Source organism: Ceratotherium simum, chromosome 38 (assembly GCF_057802395.1).
Source record: "Ceratotherium simum simum isolate JZ-2026a chromosome 38, ASM5780239v1, whole genome shotgun sequence".
Lineage (NCBI taxonomy): Eukaryota > Metazoa > Chordata > Mammalia > Perissodactyla > Rhinocerotidae > Ceratotherium > Ceratotherium simum.
In genome coordinates this window covers 15,090,760-15,113,166 of record NC_141937.1, presented here as the reverse complement: position 1 = coordinate 15,113,166, position 22,407 = coordinate 15,090,760, and the positions used below count along the sequence as shown (strand labels likewise).

At 38.4% G+C, this 22,407-nt stretch overlaps 1 protein-coding gene across 2 annotated transcripts in view; it reads right to left on the bottom strand.

The window, feature by feature from the left end:
- Positions 1–22,407, bottom strand: part of SYNE1 (spectrin repeat containing nuclear envelope protein 1) — a 452,863-nt gene that overhangs the window by 163,047 nt on the left and 267,409 nt on the right. For both annotated transcript variants that reach the window (XM_087425127.1, XM_087425124.1), the window contains 12 exons: positions 21,232–21,491; positions 19,719–19,884; positions 19,218–19,373; positions 16,904–17,056; positions 16,120–16,302; positions 14,908–15,045; positions 10,763–10,948; positions 10,464–10,586; positions 9,490–9,672; positions 8,024–8,167; positions 3,397–3,591; positions 2,189–2,329 (listed from right to left, as the gene is read on the bottom strand). In XM_087425127.1, the coding sequence (XP_087281253.1) occupies positions 2,189–2,329; positions 3,397–3,591; positions 8,024–8,167; positions 9,490–9,672; positions 10,464–10,586; positions 10,763–10,948; positions 14,908–15,045; positions 16,120–16,302; positions 16,904–17,056; positions 19,218–19,373; positions 19,719–19,884; positions 21,232–21,491 (2,028 nt within the window). The remainder of the gene's footprint in view (positions 1–2,188; positions 2,330–3,396; positions 3,592–8,023; positions 8,168–9,489; positions 9,673–10,463; positions 10,587–10,762; positions 10,949–14,907; positions 15,046–16,119; positions 16,303–16,903; positions 17,057–19,217; positions 19,374–19,718; positions 19,885–21,231; positions 21,492–22,407) is intronic.

Genomic DNA, 22,407 nt, shown 5'->3' with positions numbered 1-22,407 from the left:
TCACAGGCCATGTTGTATATTTGTTCATTTTCCTCTGACTTATACTATAGTATATTACTGTACAAGAATAACTTGTGTCCACAATGATGGTGTTGGTTTGTTTGAGCAATATCAAACATAATACTTTTGCTTTTTTTTTTTTTTTTTTTGTGAGGGAGATCAGCCCTGAGCTAACATCTGCCAATCCTCCTCTTTTTGCTGAGGAAGACTGGCCCTGGGCTAACATCCATGCCCATCTTCCTCTACTTTATATGGGATGCCGCCACAGCATGGCTCGACAAGCAGTGGGTGGGTGTGTGCCTGGGATCCGAACCTGCGAACCCCGGGCCACCGCAGCGGAGCGCTAGCACTTAACCACTTGCGCCACCGGGCTGGCCCCAATACTTTTGCTTTTTAACAGCTTCCTCTGAGTATAGCTGTCTGACATAAACTAAATAACAACATTTTTTCCTAATTTGTAGTATCACATATAAGTATGTTAGGTTAACAATGTGATTTAATTGATATTTTCCCATGATGGGGGACAGGTGTCAAAATGGGATTAAAACAAAGCATAATCTCACTCATAATTTTAGGATTTGATTGAGCTTGACAGTTAAGGTAATCATAATAAAAACATTTGCATATTTTATCATATATAGGGTACTTTTGCATGTACATTGAAAGACACTTTACAAAAAGTAGCATCGAGACTTATACTTTTAGAAAAGGAAGCTTCTTCCCACAGTGTTAGTCTCAAGGCCAGTGTTTATTGCTCAATTTGAAAATTTTAAGAACACTAGGCATATTATGTAAGATAAATTTTTCCTATACAATAAACAGCTGAAAATAGCCATATTTCTCTCATTCTAATAACATCTGTGACCGCAGGGAAGAACACATTGTCAAAGAATGAATAATTCATACTTTAAAATCAGAATTTAGAGAACAGTCTCTCAAATCTCCCAGAGTGCAGGGAACTTCTCCTTTTTTGTTATGTTTTAATTTCCTCTCATCACTTTTGTTATTATTCATCCCACCTCCGCCTTTCTCTCTAGATTGTAAGGTCCTAGAGGGGAGGGGCCCCTGCTGTCTTCTTCTTTGTCGCCCCTCTGGGACCCAGCACAAGATTTCTTGCCAAGCAGGTGCTCAGAATGGATCTGATGAATGAATGAACTGACAACTTCCCTACAGCTATAGATTTTTACCAAGAGAACTGTTTTATCTAAAGGTTTCATCAATTTTATTTTCCTTTTTTGGGAGAAGGGGGGTTCTCTTTATCATAGAAATCCTATTTTGAATCCTTCTGCTTTAAAATAAAAATAATATGACTGATTTGTAATATAGCTTATATTTACTCTGCTCAATGTTTCTTTCTTGATAATAAATTTCAATTTCTTTGAACACAAATAATTTCGCAGTAACATACTTAAAATTTTTTTAAAGTTGTTTTAGCTAAAGAAAAAAGTATTATTTAACATGCATTAAAAATTTTTGGTTATTGTAAAAGCATCTTTTGGATTTCTATCCAATATTTTTCATGAAATCTTTTGACATATTTAATTTAGTACAATCCATATTTAATATAATGTACACTAAAAGGTACCTCATAACAACAAAATATCATCCCCATTTCACAGGAAGTAAAGTTTAAGATTATTGAAAGACAAATAAGAAAACTCAAATCTACTTAGGCATTCCAATATATATGCTGGCAGACAGCCCTCATATTGGTTGACAATTAGTAAATAAAGAAAAAGTATGATTTGGTGAACAGAAGTTTTCCATCTTCAAAATCTTAGCTGGTAAGTGTTAAAACTATGTTCAATGATCAATGAATGTGAAAATAGCAATAGAATCATCTTATTTTACAACAGTGATACAAACATTTCATCTTCTGTCAGGATGCAGTACTCCATTAGAGACAGCTGTTAGAAACTAAAGCCATAATGCCTTAAAACAGGGCTTTCTCCAGCTATAATTTCCATGACCTAGTTTTTGCTCATCTCACTGCCCGAAGCCCAGGAGAGGAGATGATGTGTTAAGCCAGTAGTGGTCTTACATGACAATCACACTATCACATTTAATGGTGTGTCCCTCAAAGTCTGTGATCATACCCACGATCTAATAAGAATATAATAATAAGAATGGAGTCCTGCATCCATCCAGAGATTGTAGCTAAAGGGATGCAATGCCAAGTGGGTGGTACCTGGTTAACAGAGGCATCTGTATTAGCCACAGGTGAAGGGGAGCGACAGGCAGGTGGAGAGGAGATCTCACTGTTGGTTCCCTCCTCCCCAGACTCCTCAGTGACAGGTGACAGCAAAGTGTGACAGCGACCTGCAGTCATCTGTCACATAAAATGTAGCCCAAAGGACATTAAAATCAGTTAGCTATGTTAACCAGACCTGGTCAGGCACAGGTCAAAACAGAGATATTACATAACAGAGGTCAGAATTACTGAGACCCAATTTACAGACAAATTCCACGTTAGTATTTAAAACTTTTGTCCTCAAGTGAATAAGAGGCTAGAGACCATTTGTAAAACAAACAGGGATCAGGGGTGCATATCACATTAAGAGTTTTATTGTAGATTAAATATTTCTTTAATTTATTTTCCTTTTCTTGATTGTGTCTTTATAAATAACTAGAAAAATTATGAATCATACAAATGAGGGAAGAGTCTATGGAACACAGCTGAGTCTTTCGTGGACATCTTAAATTCCAAATATTCTAGGGAGATACATGCACCCAAAGTAATATATTGCCAAAACAGTCCAGGTGTGATTATACACTTGGAAAATATGCAACACTGGAAAACACTGAGTTGCCAAAATAATGGATGCATTTTAGATGCAAAGTGATGGGGAAATAATGTTGCAGATAGAAATTAATGGAACTTACTGATTTTAATCCAAAGCTAAACTTTGGACTTTCTATTTTCTTATTTTTCTAATAATCTGTTTTCTTCTATATTTTATTAAACATTTATACAACACAATACACAAACACAAAATATCTCATCAGCCAGTGTTTTAGCTTGGAAAACACACAAAAAAATATGTCGCATGATTCTCCCAACCCTCAGAAAACTAGAAAACTGTGCAAAGGAATTTTTTTGAAGCTCAGAGCCTCTCAGTGTTATTGCCCAATTGTAAACAAATGCAGGGCCGACCTTTGGCATGTTAAGTAATTCAGCAGTCTCAAGCAAATAGCTTCATGTCAGCTGTCACTGTTTACAGTGTCAAAGATTGGCCTCGGCCCAAATGTAGTCAGAGAGTTAAGGAGACTGTTCCTCAAGTCCTGATCTGCAAGAGAGAGCACTGATCCCTAAAATAAGCCACGAGAGCCACTGGCCAGAGTACAACCAAAAGAGCGCGCCGGTGCCCAGCAATCCCGGCCTTGACCCTTACTCACCATGACCACAGAGGGGTGGGCCGAGGTCGCGGGGAGGAGCTCCCCGTCCAGGTCCTCCGTGCCCTCCGCCAGCCCCTCCACCTCGGTCACCGTCAGCAGCATGGTGGCGTGTTTGGCTTTCATCGTCAGCATCTTGCACTTGGAGTTCAAAGAGGCGATCTGCTCCTGGTAGCCCTTGATTTTCTGAGCCAGCTCCTGGGGAAACATTTCCCGCCCGCCCCCGTGTGTCAGAGCAGCATCAGAAGGAAACAGAACTAGCAGCGTTCATCTTCCTCCAGGGGTGGCCAATGAGATCACAGAGCTGTGCCAGACGGCAGCAGCGGCGGAGAGGCAGGATGTGCACTGTGCAAGCGAGCTGCCTGCAGCGCACCCAGCCAGACCGCAGCGCGGCGGGCCGGAAGAGGCGCTGGGAGCCAGGCGCTGGGGCCGGAGGAACTGCCATGCGGCCGGCGGATTCTAATCCGGGGAGATGCCCCATGTGGGATTGGAATTTACGTAACACGAAGCACTGGCAACTTTCTTTCAAATGCCTAAAGAATCTGCAATTGCCAGATGGTTCCTGCCATGGAAATTAGGTCATGTGGTGACGACAACTACAAAAAAATGCGATGCTCAGCTCTTACCATCCCGAATACATCGAACAGAGCAGTCATCTGATACAGACAGCGTCGCAAAGTCAATTGCTTGTCAATTGCTGTGACCCCAGGGGGTCGTTATTTCCAGATAAGCTAAATGTGACATATGAAACCTTAATTATTCATGCAGATGACTTCCCAAATAAAACTGTGCACACTCATCAAATTTTCCCTCACATACTCTATCACGCCTCAAATGTTTCTGATGCTTCAAATTAGACATTTGAACTTGCATTTCAGTGCAAATTTGTCTTTTAAATTCATTTGTTGTTGAAAAAATTTGTTTTGAGAGAGAGAGGTTTTAAAGCTTTTTACCAAAAGCTTATTGAAAATATATTCTGGACAGCACATAGCTGTTAAAAAATTCTAAAATATTAAAATTCTAAAAAAATCTAAAATGATAATTCTAAGATATTAGTTACACTTTCTTTCTTAAGAGATATACACATCTTTAAGAAAATGAAGATGTATATTCCAAAACATTAATCCTAAAAATACAAAACCATTATTCTTTTCTATTCCTTTTATTTGGCTTCTTTGCCTGAAAAGCTGTCATTTACTGTTCATACAGAACACATTTGGTGACAAAGACATTAAATGCCAATGTCTTTAAAATGATAGTGTCTGTGTATACATATACGTACATACATGCACATATATGCGTGTGTATGTGTATATAGACACAGTATCATTTTAAAGACATTGACTTTCAAACTACAGCTCTGAACTTGAAGTTCAGAAACAAACAAAATGGAAACAATACCAAAAATGGTATTTATGTGTCTATATGCCATTTTGTTATTGTTGTCATTTTGTTTTCTTTCTCCCCTCCCAATCAAAACTGACTCAGTGGAAAACAGTCCAGCAGAATTCAGCCAGTAGCCTGTCTACTTCTAGTAAAGTACAAGAATTTTTAAAGCAAGGATTTAAAAAGTAGACATCATCGCTTCTTTAGGGCGGCAGATACTTAACTAAACCTCATAGGGTTTTTAAATTAGTGATTAAATAGCTATTTACTACATCTGGCCTAGTGCCTAACACGTGCGCACTCTATTATGATTAGTTAACACACACATATGGAAGACATCTACCAGCTCCCTGGACTCCTTGAATTCTGTTTTCATAGGACAAGTCACTGAGCCTTCTTCAATGGCTTGCCCCACTGGGGTAGCTTTGAGGAATCTTTGTGAAGTGGAGTTAGTCTTAGCCCTTCTACTCTGTGTGCCCCTATGGATGGTCGTGGCCCCTGCTGACAAAGGTGAGCCCCTACAAAGGTGTGCCCACACTGGCAGCAAGCGCCCATTTCCTAAATCGGAGTTCTCATCTTTATTGTGCATAAAACTCAGCTGGGTCGTTTGTTAAAAATGCAATTCTGGTCTCCGCTCCCAAAGATTTTGATTTATTAGGCTTATGAGAATCTGCATTTCACAGTTATCTCATATGACTCCCTTGGAGAAATAGCGCTCTAGAACTTTCTTCTGTGAGAATAAACCTGCCCATATCCCATTGCTTTTGTGGGTTGGTGGTCAAATTCACTAAATTAAAATGGAGCGCTCATGGACTAATGTGTTCCCCATTCTCAGGAAGCATATGTATTTTTAATTTTTACTGGATATTTCTGAAAATGATTATAAAAGATGAGTATAAAAGTGGGACTTGCAGGTACAGCGGCCGTTCTGAGGAAAGCTGCCCTCTGTGGGCAGCCTCCTGCACTCAGATCAGACCATCCACGTCAAGTGGAAAGCAAAGACGTCTGAGTACTCTCGCCTGAAATTTAACAGTGGCAAGATAATTTTTTCAAATTAAATGCAGCCTTTGAAAAATTACTGAAAAAGACGTGAATTCCTTAGAAATTAATAAATGATCAGTTATTTTTGAGTTAAAGTTATCTGTACGGAAACTAGACTCACTTCAAGATTGAAATTCCATTAGAAGCAGACTGAAAATACAGGAAAAAGCATTCTTCCAAACTTTTATGTTATCATAAATCAGGCTCTTTCCCTCAGCACTTTCCTTCCTGTGTTTGTTTTGTACATACAATGAAGCTCACCCAGGACTGTGTCATCATTAATATGGAAATGTATTCTAAATCGCATGACAAAACAACAAATATCTACACTGATGTTTAGAACTGGGAGGAGAAAATGTGACAAAATGAACAGATCACTGAACAGGAGCCAGGAGGACAGCCCACCGCTGACTGTGCTGAGAGCTGGCTCTGTGACCTTGGGCAAGTCATTTATTTTCCTGGACCATCATTCTTGTGTGCAATGAGGTAGCCCAAATAGTTTCTGCTACCCTGGAAACACCACAGAACTTGGAGCCAAAGATGCTAGATTAGAATCTGGTTTCTATCAGTTACTAAATTTGGAAGCTCAGGAAGTTATTTAAAAAAAAATCAGTTTCTATATTTTCTAATCAGTAAAATGGGGAGCCAGCCCTGTGGCCTAGTGGTTAAGTTTGGCATGCTCTGCTTCGGCGGCCTGGGTTCAGTTCCCGGATGTGGACCTACACCACTGGTCTGCAGCCATGCTGTGGCAGTGACCCACATACAAAATAGAGGGAGATTGGCACAAATGTTAGCTCAGGGTGAATCTTCCTCAGAAAAAAAAAAAAAAAAAAAAAAAGAGAGAGAGAGATGATAAATAAAAATCCTTATCTCACAGGGTTGTTATGATAATGTAAAACTACTTTGTAAATAGTTTTAAAAAACTTTAGTAATGATAGTTATTGTTATTCTAGACAAAATTAAAATAAATATTTTCTGTACTATGATAAAAAAGTTGTTACCACAAAATTCTGGATCTTACAAAATGGGATTAAAAACAGTTTCAAGATATTTTTGTAATATACTGTCTAATGTATGTTATATAAATAGTGGTTTCAAATATTTGCATAACATATTTTCATTTAACCAATAGCAGAAGAGAAATAAATACTTAACATAGATGATATCTACAGTGTGGGAGTAAATGTAGGTGGGATATTTATTTACATTATTTTGTAAATCATATATAAATGTAAGTGATGATGCTTTGGATGTGTAATAAATTAAAGAATTGAATTTAGAGAGGGGCGTGGTGAGATTTTCCATCCTTAAAAGGCAACAATTGAATCTTCTGAGAATCTCTGTACAAAATTTGGTTTAGAAAAATAGTTTGTTGCTGTTATGACAATAGTGTTAAAAGGAGCAAATGGAAGGATAAACTAAATGTCCATCCTTGGCACAGAGAAGACACCCTTCCTTAGTCATTTACCAAAATTCATGATGCTATGAGCCGGTTCCCAAGGGAAAGAGTAAATGTGACCTATACAGAACTTGACAATTCAGAAAAGGAAATTCACTGCTAAGTCAATGGGCTTGAACACTTAAGATCTCTGATCTCTGAGACCACGTCTGCACAAGGGGTGTCCAAGTCCTAAGGTCATAATGATGTGAAAGGAACAAGGAAGGACGCATATTTGAAAATGGGGAAGAGCTACCAGACACAATCTGGAAATTAGCAAAACAAACAACATGGGCCATTCTCTGATTTTGGTGAAAGGAGCTGAAATGACCCATATTTGAAGGAGCAAATGACTTTTTTTTTAATATGAAACATCTCTTCTTTCTAAAGAGGGCGATCAACACAGCAAGACTTTGAGCATTGCAATGTCTTGCAGGCTTTCAATACAGAGAGTAGACTGTGTTTTAGTGTATTAACTGAGAATTCTGGGTGCAGGAGACAGTCAGTGGGTCCTGGTTGAGATAGGTCATGAACACCGTGTAAAGAGGTTCTGGAACCAAGGGGAAGATTTATGTTACCGGGTCTTAAAAAGGATCAGCAAAAATAGCCCTCAAAAGGCAAACTCAGCCAAAGAGACTGCCCAAAAACTGAACACGTTATGTGCCAGACGGGAGGAACGTGTCTCTTTCAATTGCCAGAAACCAATCACATATGCTAATCAAGCCAGTGGCCTGCCCTCAGCATTCACCTGTATTGCTGTCTTACCTCGTGCCGAGAAATCTGGGCCTGCAGCTCCTGGATGTTACTGGTGGCCACAGGCTGGTCCTCAATCTCTCTGTGAGCTCCTTCTATAAGCTCCTGGAGGTGCTGCATTTCTTGCTCATATTGTTCATATTGGACCACAGCCTCCTGTGAAAAAAAACACCACCACATGATTATCTTTCTACATCAATAACTGTGTAAGTGATGCTGTGCTGCTATTTGCCAGACTATAGTGTTAACTCCTATCTACTTGTATGCCTAGGGAATAAAGAAATGATGGGTAAAATCCATAAATGATTCATATCCTCAACTTTACTCACATATTTCAGAGCCTTCTCTCTAAAATATTTTGCCAAAATTATTGATGGACTCAAAATAGTTAAGCGGTTAGATCCTCTCTCTTCTCCCTAATGGTACTATCCTAAAGATGGCAATGTCTTAGTCAGAACACAGTGGGAAGCAGTATGAAAAACATGATTACTTCATTTTTCCATCTAAGCAATGCTGAATATATATTTAAGGCACTCAGCTAAGGACTAGAGTAGGGCATTAAAAAAATGAATTAAATATGACTTCTATCCTCAGGAATTTACCGTCTGACAAATTACAGGATAGAGCAAGGATAGTTGACCAAATAGACCATTAGCAATTTAATAGGAGGATATGGATGCAGTTTTTGGATAAAGCAGATGAAAGCAGTGGAAAGGAGATATGAGGCAAATAGTGTCGTTTCTTCCTAGTAAGTGATTCTTCTCTTATTAGGTGAAGAGACTTTGAGTTACACTTGGATGTACTTCTCAGGCAAGAAAATGCATTTAGAACCTCCATAAGCTGAAATAGGAAAAAAAAATTCTGTAACATATGCTAGCAGTAAAGTCATATTGCAAGGTTCTAGATGATTCTCAGATGAATAATAAGAGATAAAAATATATGATTGAATATAAAATTAACCTTTATTTATTTATTTATTTATTTTCTGAGGAAGATTCGCCCTGAGCTAACTTCTGTTGCCAATCCTCCTCTTTTTTTGCTTGAGAAAGATTTACTCTGGGCTAACATCTGGGCCAATCTTCCTCTATTTTATATGTGGGTCACTGCCACAGCATGGCTAACGAGTGGTGTAGGTCCACGCCTGGGATCTGAACCTGCAAACCTGGGCCTCTAAAGTGGAGAGCACCGAACTTAACCACTACACCACAGGGCCAGCCCCCCTAAAATTAACCTTTATAAGTAGTTCTTCATAAAAAAAATCACTAAAAGATAGTTTTCACCAAAGGATATTTTTTAGAGCTTTCCCCAGGCTTTTGTGGGTGATCCAAATGATACCACTGCATCTCTTCATTTTATATAACCACAAGAATCTGTCAAATTTAACACTCTGGATGTATTTTGATGGCTGAGCCCACACAACGCTAAGAAAAGACGTCCGTGACTCATTTGCTCTGCTCTGCTGGCCCCGAAGCACGTGCCTGCATGATGTTGCACTGCTGGATGGCCGTGTGCTGGAGCCGGCTGGCCTCCTCCTGCAGGTGCAGAGCCGCGTGGCAGAGCGGCAAGTTGGTGACCACATCCTCAGGGATCCGGAGCGCGCTCTGGGAGATCTGCACGGCGTGGACCTTTGGTTTGAGTGACTCCATCTCACACAGCAAATGCTGAAAGTGGGAGTTCATATTTTATATTTTATAAAATATTTTAAAATTCTATATATATTTTTTTAAACTTTATTTTTTTTTATTTTTTTTCCCCAAAGCCCCAGTAGATAGTTGTATGTCATAGTTGCATATCCTTCTAGTTGCTGTATGTGGGACGCGGCCTCAGCATGGCCGGAGAAGTGGTGCATCGGTGCGTGCCTGGGATCTGAACCGGGGCCACCAGTAGCAGAGCGTGCGTGCGCACTTAATCGCTAAGCCACAGGGCCGGCCCTAAAATTCTATATTTTAATAGTTTATTTCATAAGCAAGAGACCTTTACAAAATTACAGCTCTGTCACAAGTTATAAACATTTTCCAAGGAATATTTTTGTAAAATAATGCATGCAGGGCTAAGACTATAACTGAGCTTAGAAATCATTTGTTCCAACTATCTTCTATTTATTTATTTATTTATTTTTACGTAAGCATCTTTTTTTTTTTGCAGGGAAGGATTCGCCCCGAGCTAACATCTGTTGCCAATCTTCCTCTCTTTTTTATTTTCTCCCCAAAGCCTCCCAGTGTGTGGTTGTATATTCTAGTTGTAAATCCTTCTAGTTCTTCTCTGTGAGCTGCCACCACAGCATGGCCACTGACAGACGGGTGGTATGATTCCTCGACTGGGAAATGAAGCCGTGTTGCCAAAGTGGTGAAAGCACCGAACTTTAACCATTAGACCATCTGGGCTGGCTCATAACTACCCTCATTTAAAAATATAGCTCCCCACTCATTTTCCCTGAGTTGTTTTTGCTTACCTGTCGATGAGAGAGTTGCTCCTTGAGACTAAGACGTCCAACTTCTGGAGAAGTCAGGGTTGTCTGGGCTTGCTCCAAAGCAAATTGTAAGTTTTTTAGCTCTGTTTCAAATTTTTTCATATCCTGCAGAGGAAGTACAATACGAATGTCACTATATAATATAAGCACTTGAAGTCCAAAATCATAGGTGAAGAATAACATCAGTCAAGAAGGCACATCAGAGGTGAGCACCATATCTCCACTATAAAAGCACCATTTTTTTTAATGATAGACTTTAAATTAAAAAAATTTTTTTTTACCTTGGCAGCATCATGGAGATTCTGCAAACGAATTTTGATCACCTGCCGCAGCTCCTCAGTCTCTCGTCCCAGTGCTGCCACTTGTTGAGACATGTCTTCTGTACAGTACACACTAGCGAGGCACTGTAATTTCTCAGTCATTGCTTCCAGGTCACTGTGAATTTCTTCTGATTCTTCTAGCATGGTCTAGAGTGAATTGTGAAGATTCGTGAGGTTGGTAGGTAGGTGGAGAGTTATACGTAATCGACATGGTGTGGTGTAAAGACCATCAGACTGGGAAGGGAGGAGGAGATGTAATTCACACTTCCCATGTGCACTGTGTAGGTTCTGTGTCTTATTGTGTTTAACCTTCACACTCCTGTGCCTGCTCCCCACCTACTGTTATCTTCATTTCACGGAAAAAGAAATCAAAGTTCAGGAGCTGTAAACAATTTGCCGAGGCCACATGTTACTAAGTGTGGGACCCTAAGGCTCATGCTCTGTCTGCCACCCCATGCTATTCCCTGCTGAGGGTCAGGACGAGAGTATTCCAGCAGTGCGACGCTCTGACACATTGGGTACTTTCATAGGGTCGCTCGACCTACCTTTTCTCATATTTAAACTAAAGATGTTCAGCTCTGATATTCTATATCTAAGAGGTAAGCACATATTGATCTAAGAATTGAAAATAAGACAAGAGCATTACAAACGAGCCAAAAACCTTTGATCATTTGCTTTAAAAGGAGAGTACCTCCTCAGGATCCAAGAGGAATAAAACACAGTCCTCATCACTCAGGATAATATCATCTATTGGACTAATAATAATACAAATGGATTAATAACCACATAATATGCATTATATGAGTAGAGTGAAGGAGAAAAAAGGGTTGAGGATGACAGAAATGAGACATGCTATACTACTTGCAGGAGGACTGGAAGAAGGTTTCTTGGAAGAGTCATGTCTGAGCTGAGTCAGAAGGATGTTTGCATTTTGACAGACAGGGAGGAAGAGGAAAGACATTTCATGCTGAGGGAACAGAGTAAGCAAAGGCACAGAGGTGAGTGAGCACAAAATGTACAGTTCCTTGGGTGTGTGATGTATAAAGAGGATAAGTGGGAGATAGGACATTATTCTTAGGCAGTAGATCCTTGTTTTTAAAAATAAAGTATATTTTTCCTCACAAGGAATGTCATATATATATAATATATATATAAAGCTTGGAAAATATTGAAAATATAAAAAAGAAAAGAAAATATTCTATAATCCCATACCTCAGAGATAACTTTAAGTAAGAGATACTGCTGTTGCATTTGGGTATTTTTTTTAGGTAATTGAGATCATAACATACCTACAATTTTCCATCTTCCTTTTTGACCTGACGTTAGACTGCATGCATTTTCTCTCCATGCACTGTTTTTGGGTAAACTCAGTCAGCTTTAATTCCTAAGGCAGACATGGGAGAGCTCCCCGAAACAGTGTCTACAGGCTGAGTTCTCTCCTGAGGGTCTGTGTGAGATAACCACCAATTCCTGCAGTCTGTCCTCCTGTGTCCTTCAGTGCACTCAACCCACCCAACGGCCCAAGTCATAAAACCTGGGAACCGTCCTTGGCTCCTCTGTCTCTTTCTCCCGCCTCCAGTAGTCTCCAAGTCTGGAATTCCAGCTCAGTGATACTCTTTGACTTGGTCTTCTCTCAACCTCCAAAGAGAGGCCTTGTCATTTCTACTGGAATATTGAAACCACCACCTATGTTATCTTACCTTCATCAATCTGTTTTCCACAGGCTGCTAAGTCATCGTTCTAAAAATACAAGTCTGAACTTGTCACTTGCCTGCAGAATATCTGTGAAAGGCTTCAGAGTGACTTTAGGATAAAGTCCAAGTTCTTCACAGGCTTTCAGGCTCTGTCTTTTTCTCATCTCTTTATTCTTGTCTTTTATGCCTCTTTCCAGCTCCCTCCAGACCTCCTCCTCATATGGCACCCTCCGTGCACCAAACAGAGCGCCCCTCACTCTCACTGCTGGGGTTTCAACATGCGTTTTCATCTAAAACACATTCCCCAACAGGCAGGCTGTGTGTCTTTCAGGACTCAGCCCAAAATCACCTTTGCCTAAGAAGGCTTCCTTAACCTTCCTTTCCAAACCCTGGCAGTCTGGATGGAACACCCACCTGCGGGTTCCTTTAGCACCAGAACCCTTAATCCCTGCACTTATCACACTGTATTGTAATTGTCTAGATCTGTCTCTCTGTCTCCTTCCTACTGTTAATTAACAACTCCCTGCGGCAGGCACAGGGAATATTCTTGGATCCCAAATTCCTAACAAAATTCCTAGCTTTAGAAAGTACTCTATAAATGTCTGTTGAATAAATAAACAAATGAGTGCAGGAGCTATTTTATTAAAAAAAAAGCTTTCAGTCATTTTAAAGACTACTTTATATTCCATTATAGCCAAAAATTTACTTAAAAAATTGTTTTCTTTAAAATTCCACTATAGTTATTAATACTGCATAAAATATTTTCTACATTTTGGATTATAGCTTTAGTAGAGAGTCAAAAAAGTAGAATCAACAGGTCAGATTGGTACCATTTTGATGATCATGATTTTTTTTTTTTTTTTGAGGAAGATTAGCCACGAGCTAACATCTGTTGCCAATCCTCCTCTTTTTTGCTGAGGAAGACTGGCCCTGGGCTAACATCCATGCCCATCTTCCTCTACTTTATCTAGGACACCACCACAGCATGGCTTGATGAGCGGTGCCTCTGTCTGTGCCAGGGATCCGAACCTGTGAACCCCAGGCCGCCAAGGCAGAGCACACGAACTTAACCGCTATGCCTCTGGGCCGGCCCCCATGGATGATCATGATATATTTTGCCAATTGTTTTTCAAAGAGATTTTACCAAGTTACCAGTAGCGTTTGAGAGCTCTCACTTCCTTAGACATGAACTTTTAAAGAATCGTGTTAACCTGATAATTAAAATGCTCTCTCTCTTTTAAATTTGCATTTCTAGATGTCTAAGGAGGTTGAAGATTTTTTTCATTGTTTACAACCGATTGTAACTTAAGTCTTGTCTGTTAATATATAAGCATATCCTCCAGCAGAAGACTGGAGTTGTTTAAGAAAGATTTCTTGAGAGGAGTGTGCCAGATTGATTAGAGAAGATTGCAGATACAAAGAAACCAACAAGGAGCCTGTTAAAGCATCCCAAGAAGGAGAAAAAGAGGTTTTGATCTAGAACCCTATCAACTGGAATGGAAAAAGGGATGGATTCAAAAGACATGAATATACATAAATCAGAATAAAAGAGAGAACATTTGAAACACTTGAGGTTATCCATGTCACTTAAATAAAAGTCATTCTGTATTTTATTGCAAGACTCTTAGATATCTGTATCTAATTCAAGCCTAATCATAAAAGGATGAAATAATTTCCTGGATGATATGACCGAGAGAAAACTTCAGAGGAAATGAAGTAATGTGGCCACCAAGGGATGTGGACTCATGGCTCATCCCCAGCTGACCCCTACCTCCCATGGAAGGCCAGACGACTGAGACCAGGCAGCAGGCTGAGACGGAGGGGCCATGAGAGCTCTTACTGAGTATCCACCTGCCAGGTAGTGTGCTTAATGTTTACATTATATGTTAAACCATTTAACTCTCATAATAATTCTGCAATACAAATATCATTTACATCTCCATCTTATATATGAGAAGAGCAAATTCAGAGAGGCAAAGCAGTTTGCTCCAAATCACACAGCCCTAAATGGCAGAGCTTGGTTTTCCCATCAGCCTCTTTCTACATGTCACTACATCTCTTCATGGGAAAGAATTTCCCACCATATCGCTGCATATAATTGTTTCAAAGAAGCTGCAAAAACCAACAGAAAAAGAGTCCTATAGGGCTGATTATTTTTGGTCTTGGGGAAGGGATAATCTACGGGAGATAGAGGATATTTCTTTATTTATACAGTCCTAGGAAATCTCTTAGCAAACCGTCTGCAAAACAACTGGACAAGTTGTTAGGGCTACCTTAGCTTTCTTTGTATCTGGCACCTACAATAATTTTACAGTAAACCTACATCATGGCCCTCTAAATGTTGCCCGTCTAGCCAGTTAAATCAAATTGCTCTCTTAGTTACTCTTTGAAAACTAATTTTCCCAAAGTTACCTGATGTGAAATGTACTGTTCCCGAAGTTGGTTTGCAGAATTCCATGCAATCTTTCCGTGTACCAAGATTTTAGCTTTGTCAATCCACTTCAAAATTAATTCAAGCATTTCATTGTATTCTTCTAAATGGGATGCTGCCTGAAAAATCACCAAAATTCAGATAACAAATGTAAACTCTGCTTCTCGAGCTAGAAATAAGTCTTCTCTCTCTCTCTCTCTTTGGATACAATAATCCTAGGAGTTGATCATTATATCTGTGATATTTAAAGGTATCCTGGGGCCGGCTCCGTGGCTTAGCGGTTAAGTGCGCGCGCTCTGATGCTGGCGGCCCCGGTTCGGATCCCGGGCGCGCCCCGAGGCACCACTTCTCCGTCCAACGCGAGGCCGAGTCCCACGTACAGCAACTAGAAGGATGTGAACCTATGACATGCAACTATCTACTGGGGCTTTGGGGGGAAAAAAATGAATAAATAAAATCTTTAAAAAAAAAAAAAAATAAAGGTATCCTGAAAAATCATTTCCTTGTTGAAAATCTGTCAAGGACTTCCCAGTGACTTAGGATAAAGTCCAAGTTTTTAATATGTTTGAATAATCTGTCTTTTAAAGAATTCTCTACTCTCATTTCTTCTTACTCTATCTAGCTCCCCTCTATTCCTTCCTCCTTCCATACTCCACCCTCAGTGAGTAAGAAGGTGGTAGGTGTGGATTATAGCATGCCAGGTTTCAATATTATAATTCATTGGTTGCCAAATCCTAATTTATCTTGTCTGTGATTACAGAAAAATACATTTGCAAAAGTTCAGTCTATACTTGATGATTATGATGGATGTGCGACCTAAACGTATTAAGTAAATGCAACCTATTATACATAGAGCTTACTTTAAGATACTTGAATTTACCCCATATTCATTTTATAAAACACGTTAATGGATGAGTATTCATTTTACAAAATACTTCTCCAGTTTACAAAACCTTCACCCCAAAAGTCCATTTTTATGAGCACTTTTGTCAATGAATTTATACTATGATTTGATATAAAATAAAGGCAGGTTTATGTGTAAATGTTAGGAACACAAGTGTGGTACGAAAGAAGCTACACTTAAATTACCCTCATCATTGTCAATATTATCTTCCTATTTATTTTCAAAAGAGAAAAACAGAACATTGAATTTCTGCCTTAGAGATTTTTGATTACTGGCCTGGAACACATACCTGAGTGAGCTTGGCGAGCCGACTCTCAGCCTGTCTAATGGTCTGCTGGTGAAGTTCAGTCAGTTTTCCTACCTTCTTTGCCAGTGGCTTACCCAGTTGGCTATTCTGTTCCGAGAATTTCTGTACTGCTTCATCTAGTTCCATTAACTTTACATTACAGCCATCTAATTCCTCTCCTAGTACCTAGATAGTTACCGAAATGAAGGAACATTAGACCACAGAAAACCAACTTGTCTAGATTTTCCGAGATCAGAGGATTATCTTTTAAATGATTTTTGTAAAGAATAATTCTGCTATCATCAGGTCATTTCTGTTTCTTTGGTTGGAAAGGCAGAACAAGAAGTTTTGTAACTCTGCTGTTTATTTCCTATGAGGCTGAGAGAGCTAACATTTTCCTCCTGCCCCACCCAAAAAGGATTAGTCACTTCACTCATCAGCAGAGTGAAAACACAGATTTAACTACCAAGAACATCCTTCTTTTTGGAATTTATATACTTGTATTCCTAAATCATTATTTAGTCCTTTGACACTCTTCTCCATTACCCACACATACATGTAAATTTATTAATACAGTTCGATTGTAATGAGAAATTATACAACAGAAGTAAACCTATGCTATTACATTTATAAAATTTCTTTACTGCCTGCCTTTACTCTCTGGTTTTAATGAAGCTTGCTAATCAAGAAAGCTTTTTTTCCCCCTATATCCTCAAAATAAACTAACTCCAAAAAATATTTAATTTATTCATGAGCACCCCTTATATTTCTGCATCTCCTTCCTTACCTTTTGGTCAGTTTTAGCTTGAACTAAATTATCTGTCTTTGCTCTCAGCTGAGTTAGAATAGTTGTGAGATCTTTGGCGATCTTCTGAATTTGCTGGCTGAATTCCTGGCTCATGGCCCTGTTCTGTTCAACTTCTTTTACTTTGTCTTGAATCTAAATAATCAATGAGAACAGCAAAACCAACCATGGTTAAAATTGGATAATCGATACTAAAAACCTCAAATCTTGAAATGTTGACGAAAGACACTTTAGGTCGTCAACACTGCTTTGGCATGGATGTGCTTCGTCAAACCAGCCACATACTCTCATGAACTCTCATGGCTTTCCATGCAGCCTGACTTCCCACCATCTCGATGCATTCACTGCACCTCTTTCTGCTGCTATTTCAGCAAAGGAATAAGCAATGCATGCACAGTGATTCACTCCCAAATGTTTGCAGAATACTCATTATAGATTGCAGTGTAGACAGCTGAGTTTGAATCCTATCTTCTCCATTTACTAAATTTGTAACCTTGAGCACACAAACTCCTCTAAGGCTTTTCTTCATAAAATGGAAAACGCTTCCAGATAATTGGAGGCACACGGATTTGTTTCCAAGTACCTTTTCATAAGTAGCTGTTAATGATCTGTTAACTCTTTTTCTAACTTTCCAATTACATCCTTATAGTACAACAAAAAAGCATTAAGCACATCCAATGGGAAGGAAGGTGAACAGTTGAGATTTACAAGTTTCTAATGGCTTTGGTTAGATTTGATAACAAACATTCATACTTTTGCTTATAATAAATGCTAAAGAGAATATGGTAAAAAAAATTTTTTCTTTATATAAATGAAAGGCCTTAAAATCTCTTTAAGTTCTGGGATGTAATGTACAGCATGGTGACTATAGTTAATAATACTGTGTTGCATATTTGAAAGTTGCTAAGAGAGTAGTTCTTAAAAGTCCTCATTACAAGAAAAAAAGTTTTTGTAACTATGTTTGGTGTCAGATGTTAACTAGACTTATTGTGGTGATCATTTTGCAATATATACAAACATCAAATCATTACCTTGTACACCTAAAACTAATGCTATATACTAATTATACCTCAATAAAAAAAATCTCTTTAGTAGCAAAGAAACACGCCATGAAAAGAGTACATTTTTGGCTTTCATTATTTTCAGTTGAGTGCCAACACAAATGGAATCATTGTGAATTTTTCTATCATGGGGAAATTTCTCCAGAGAAAAAGAAAACTTAAATTTGAACTTTTTTTTTTTAAAGATCTGAACTCGGCAAGTCAACTTTCCGAATAGACTTTCCAATGTCTAAGAAGGAAAACCAAATGGGCCAATTAAATACTTAAAATAGAAAATAGTATTTTAGTTTAGGTCAAAATCATGATGCAGTAGAATTGAATTTTCATGAAATTTTTTAAATGCACTGCATCATATAGTGGAGAGTCCAAAAAATACAGCACACTCATATTAATTTTATAGTTTCTACAATGCAATACTACTTCCCATTTCATGTAGTAGTTCAGAATTAGGAGCATATCTTGTCCTTGTCCCTTATAGACTGCTTTTAACTAAACTGTGCCTTAGCATTATGCCACCAAGAAGGCCCTAAAAACCCATTATGTTTCCATACAGATGCTACTGAAGCTATTTTCACAACATGAAAGTGTGTCCCCTTTATGAGACCAAAGATAGACATCTCCCCCTTGTCTCAGTACTGTGAATGACTACGTATCTCTTTGTTAAAAAATAAAGATTTGTTTTAAAATTTACAGACATGGATTATGTTTCACTCCTTTCCTTGGTTATTCAGAAGTTAGAATTGAACTGATGGGCCCTCCTCTAGAGATGTCATGGGACCCTCCAGCAGGCATTTGAGGTAATAAATTCATCCCTGGTTTGACTTTATTTTTTCTATTTTGATTTTCCCTTTCTTCAAATATCTTCACCTTCTTATATCTTGCTGAACTACTGAAATGAAATAACAGCTAAAAGAGTACCTGGCAGACTCTGGGTACTCAATAAATATGTGTCGAATACATGAAATGTATCTTTTTGTTTGTTTGTTTCTTTAAGTCACTTTTTTTGGAAAAAGGTGAGGGAAATAGATAAATAATCTTTAATTGTATGACATTATTGTTCATTTCTATGATGATCTGATATGTTTCTTGCCTGCAAATAAGACCTCTAATTTAATATTATTGTTTTATACTAGTCTGTTTTTTAACTCTGTTTCCATGAAGACATGATTGCAAAAATCAAGAGGATTGAGCCTATAAAACAATGGACAGGCACTCTTTCTTGACCGTAGGTTTACCTGATCATAAATAGTTCCCAGGTCCAATGCCACTTCAGCCAACTGAAGGGAGAGCTCAGAAGGTAATATAGTATAAAGACCCAGGTACTTATTCTTCTGTTCTTCAGCCGTTTTCTCAATGTTCTGTCGGTGATTTGTGGCTTCTGTTAGGAGAATCTGAAGAAAAGATCAAAATAAGAAACTTCTAGGAGCCTGATATGGAAATTGAATTTTACGTGTACAGAGACAAGACTATGTATTGTTCATCAAAATATGATTAAGTGTGGAATTAGAGGAACACATTTTAAAAAAACCAAACTTTTCCTTAGTCTCTGAATAGGAAGCATGTCCACGTTATACAGAACAAAAGAAAGTCTCATGAAATAATACTAAAAGCGTTTTATATAAGACATTTCTGAAAAATTTTAATTCAATACTTCATTGAATATAAACAAAAGTGTCTGATTAAAATCAGGACAATTTTTTAAGTGATGGGTATAGGGAATGAGGAAAGTTTTGTACCTGAAGTTCTTCAAGTTGAGCATCTATTTCTATTGTTGGATTCCCCAAATATTCCTTTGTTTCCTGAACCCAAGATTTCACAGCGTTGATCTGAGTCTCCACCACTTCCCGCTCCCTCAGCTCTTGCTTTACCATCTTTCCATGATTCTTCACTTTCTCCTGCATGCTTCAGAAACACCGAAGGGAGAAAGCAGAAGTGGATTTGAAATGAGCAGAACCCCCTAATACAAGACGACATTTTATCAAAAAGACTTAAAAAAAGTGAAACCTTGTATTTTTTTTTTTTTTTTTTTGGCCAGGAAAGACACTTCTCCACAACTATCAGATAATTTTCAGTAACACAAGTTTAGTTTAAGTGTAACAGAAGAATGTACATCATACGAAGCAAGTGAGTTATCCCTGGAAAATTGAGAATTGACACACTCCCATGCCACTAAATTGCAATTAATTTTCCTCTCTAAAATAACCTGGAGTTTGTTTGATTATTTATTTCTTCTTTGTAAATCTACTCCAATGCTGCAGAATCATCAGCATTGAAAAGTAATGTGTAACTGAAATATTTGTGGCTATTAGAAACCAGTCTTTAAATAAAGAATCAAGCTTTGGAAATTTTACAATTAATAATGTTCGACATCCAAATTTGTAAGTCTTAATTTGAATTGACATAAATTTGGTAAAAAAGTTTAAATAACTGAAGTCAGATTATCCTAAATTCTGAATGTAGGATATGTGTGAGTAACATTAGTTAATACAGGAGTCAAATTATCTGTGGACATTTCTTTTCTCACCCCATAAGTGAATCAGGCTGGTATGTCATTCAGATTAACTTTCTCTTTCTATTAAGTTCACTCCCATTAAATGGCTATTATTTACCTGGATTTTGGTATCATCCTTGCTCTGATCTCTTTGTTATCTGATTTAGTCAATGAGTTATCAAGCTTTATCAAAACTAAGTTCTCAATAACTCTCAATTGTTTATCTTTCAAGCTTCATTTCTCACGATTTGCCCCATCACCCAACAGTTCCCTGAAAATGACATGCTTACTTCCAAGCTTTCTTAGGTGCTATTCCCTGGTTTGCAAAACTCTCCTCCTATGTTACTGTCTAGGTCAAGCCTGCTCAGTCTTCAGCTTAAATCCCTCTTCTGAAGGGAAGCTTTCCTGGATTCCTCCCCTAGGTTAGCTGCCTCTGCTTTGTATTCCCTTAACACTCTTTCCATGGCTTGACCTAAATGGCTTCGTTAGTTGTCTGTCTCTGCTGCTTGACTGTAAACTGTATGAAGGTAGAGATTGAATCTGTTTGGTTCATTACTATATTTCTAAATAATACTAGGTAAGTATTTGTCAGATAAATGATTGAAGAGTTAAGAAAAATGAAAGGCAGAGATGATGGGAACAGATCCCCACATTTTTAAGGCAGCATGATGGAGCACCCCCAGACTCTAATAGCACACTTATTCCCTTGGGTCATGGCCAAGTTTAGTAACCGAGAATGAGAGTAGGTGTATAATTACTTCAGGCACCGCTCTTGCATTGCCACGATTTCCTGCATGATGGGTGGCTCTTCTCCAGGGGACAGCGTGGCCCCATCCTGGAGCATGCTCAGTGCTTGCTGCCTCAGCATGCCTAAGGCCGACTGTTGCTGTGCCAGCTCTGGAATGAATGTGTCATGACGTTCAAGAAGAGTCAAGAGTTCTGCTTTTGAGGCTTTCTCTGCAGAACTTCCTGGTAATTTATCTTGCAGCTGATCAACCATTTCAGTGGCTTTTTTAACCTGATGACAAATGAACAGATTATGAAGCTCAAAAATAAATAAACTGAAAAAAAAGGGCAATTCCAATAAATGTCACATTTGACACCAACACATCGAAGTACATTAAAGATAATGGTGGGGCCAGCCTCAGTAGCCTAGTGGTTAAGTTCGGCATGCTCTATTTTGGCAGCCCGGGTTCGGTTCCCGGGCATGGACCTACACCACTCATCTGTCGGTGGCTGTGCTGTAGTGGCAGCTCACATACAAAAAGAAGAAGATTGGCAGTGGATGTTAGCTCAGGGCAAATCTTCCTCAGCAAAAAGAAAAAAAAAATGATGGTATAAACTCTAAATTTCCAGAAATGAAAACCTGAACAAACTTCTTAACATGAAAGGAAAGACCACCTCTATAATTCTGAGTTTGAAGCTTTAATCTCAAAATATCAGGGCAATCAGAAACTGCATAACACAGAAAAGGGTTTTCTTTTTTTAACTAAACAGACAAATGAAAACCTGTTCCAATATTTAAGTTGACATGAATGTGTGCCTTTGTATAAAGGAAGATGTGGCTTAAAACATTGAGCCCTACTTAAAAGATAGAAGGAATTAAATATAGGATTTGGGAAATGAGTTAAATTCCCGCTCTTTTTTATGCCAAAGACAAAATATTTTGTACTTTTCCAGGGCCAGGTGAGAAAGTTTCACTAAGAGCCTAGCAAATGGAGTAAAGTGGGCTTGTCCTTTCAACATTTAATTGCTTGGTTTTTTAATTAAAATAATTGGACCCTGACTTGGTTTTTTCATAATTTTGTTTCATAATTTGGTTTTCTTCTCATTCAAATAGAGGTTTTAAAAAAAGGCTTTTTACTTTCATAAGGCCGACTTTAAAAAAGGAGTAAAATACTGCTTTTCAAAATATATTATCATCAGTGAGGAAC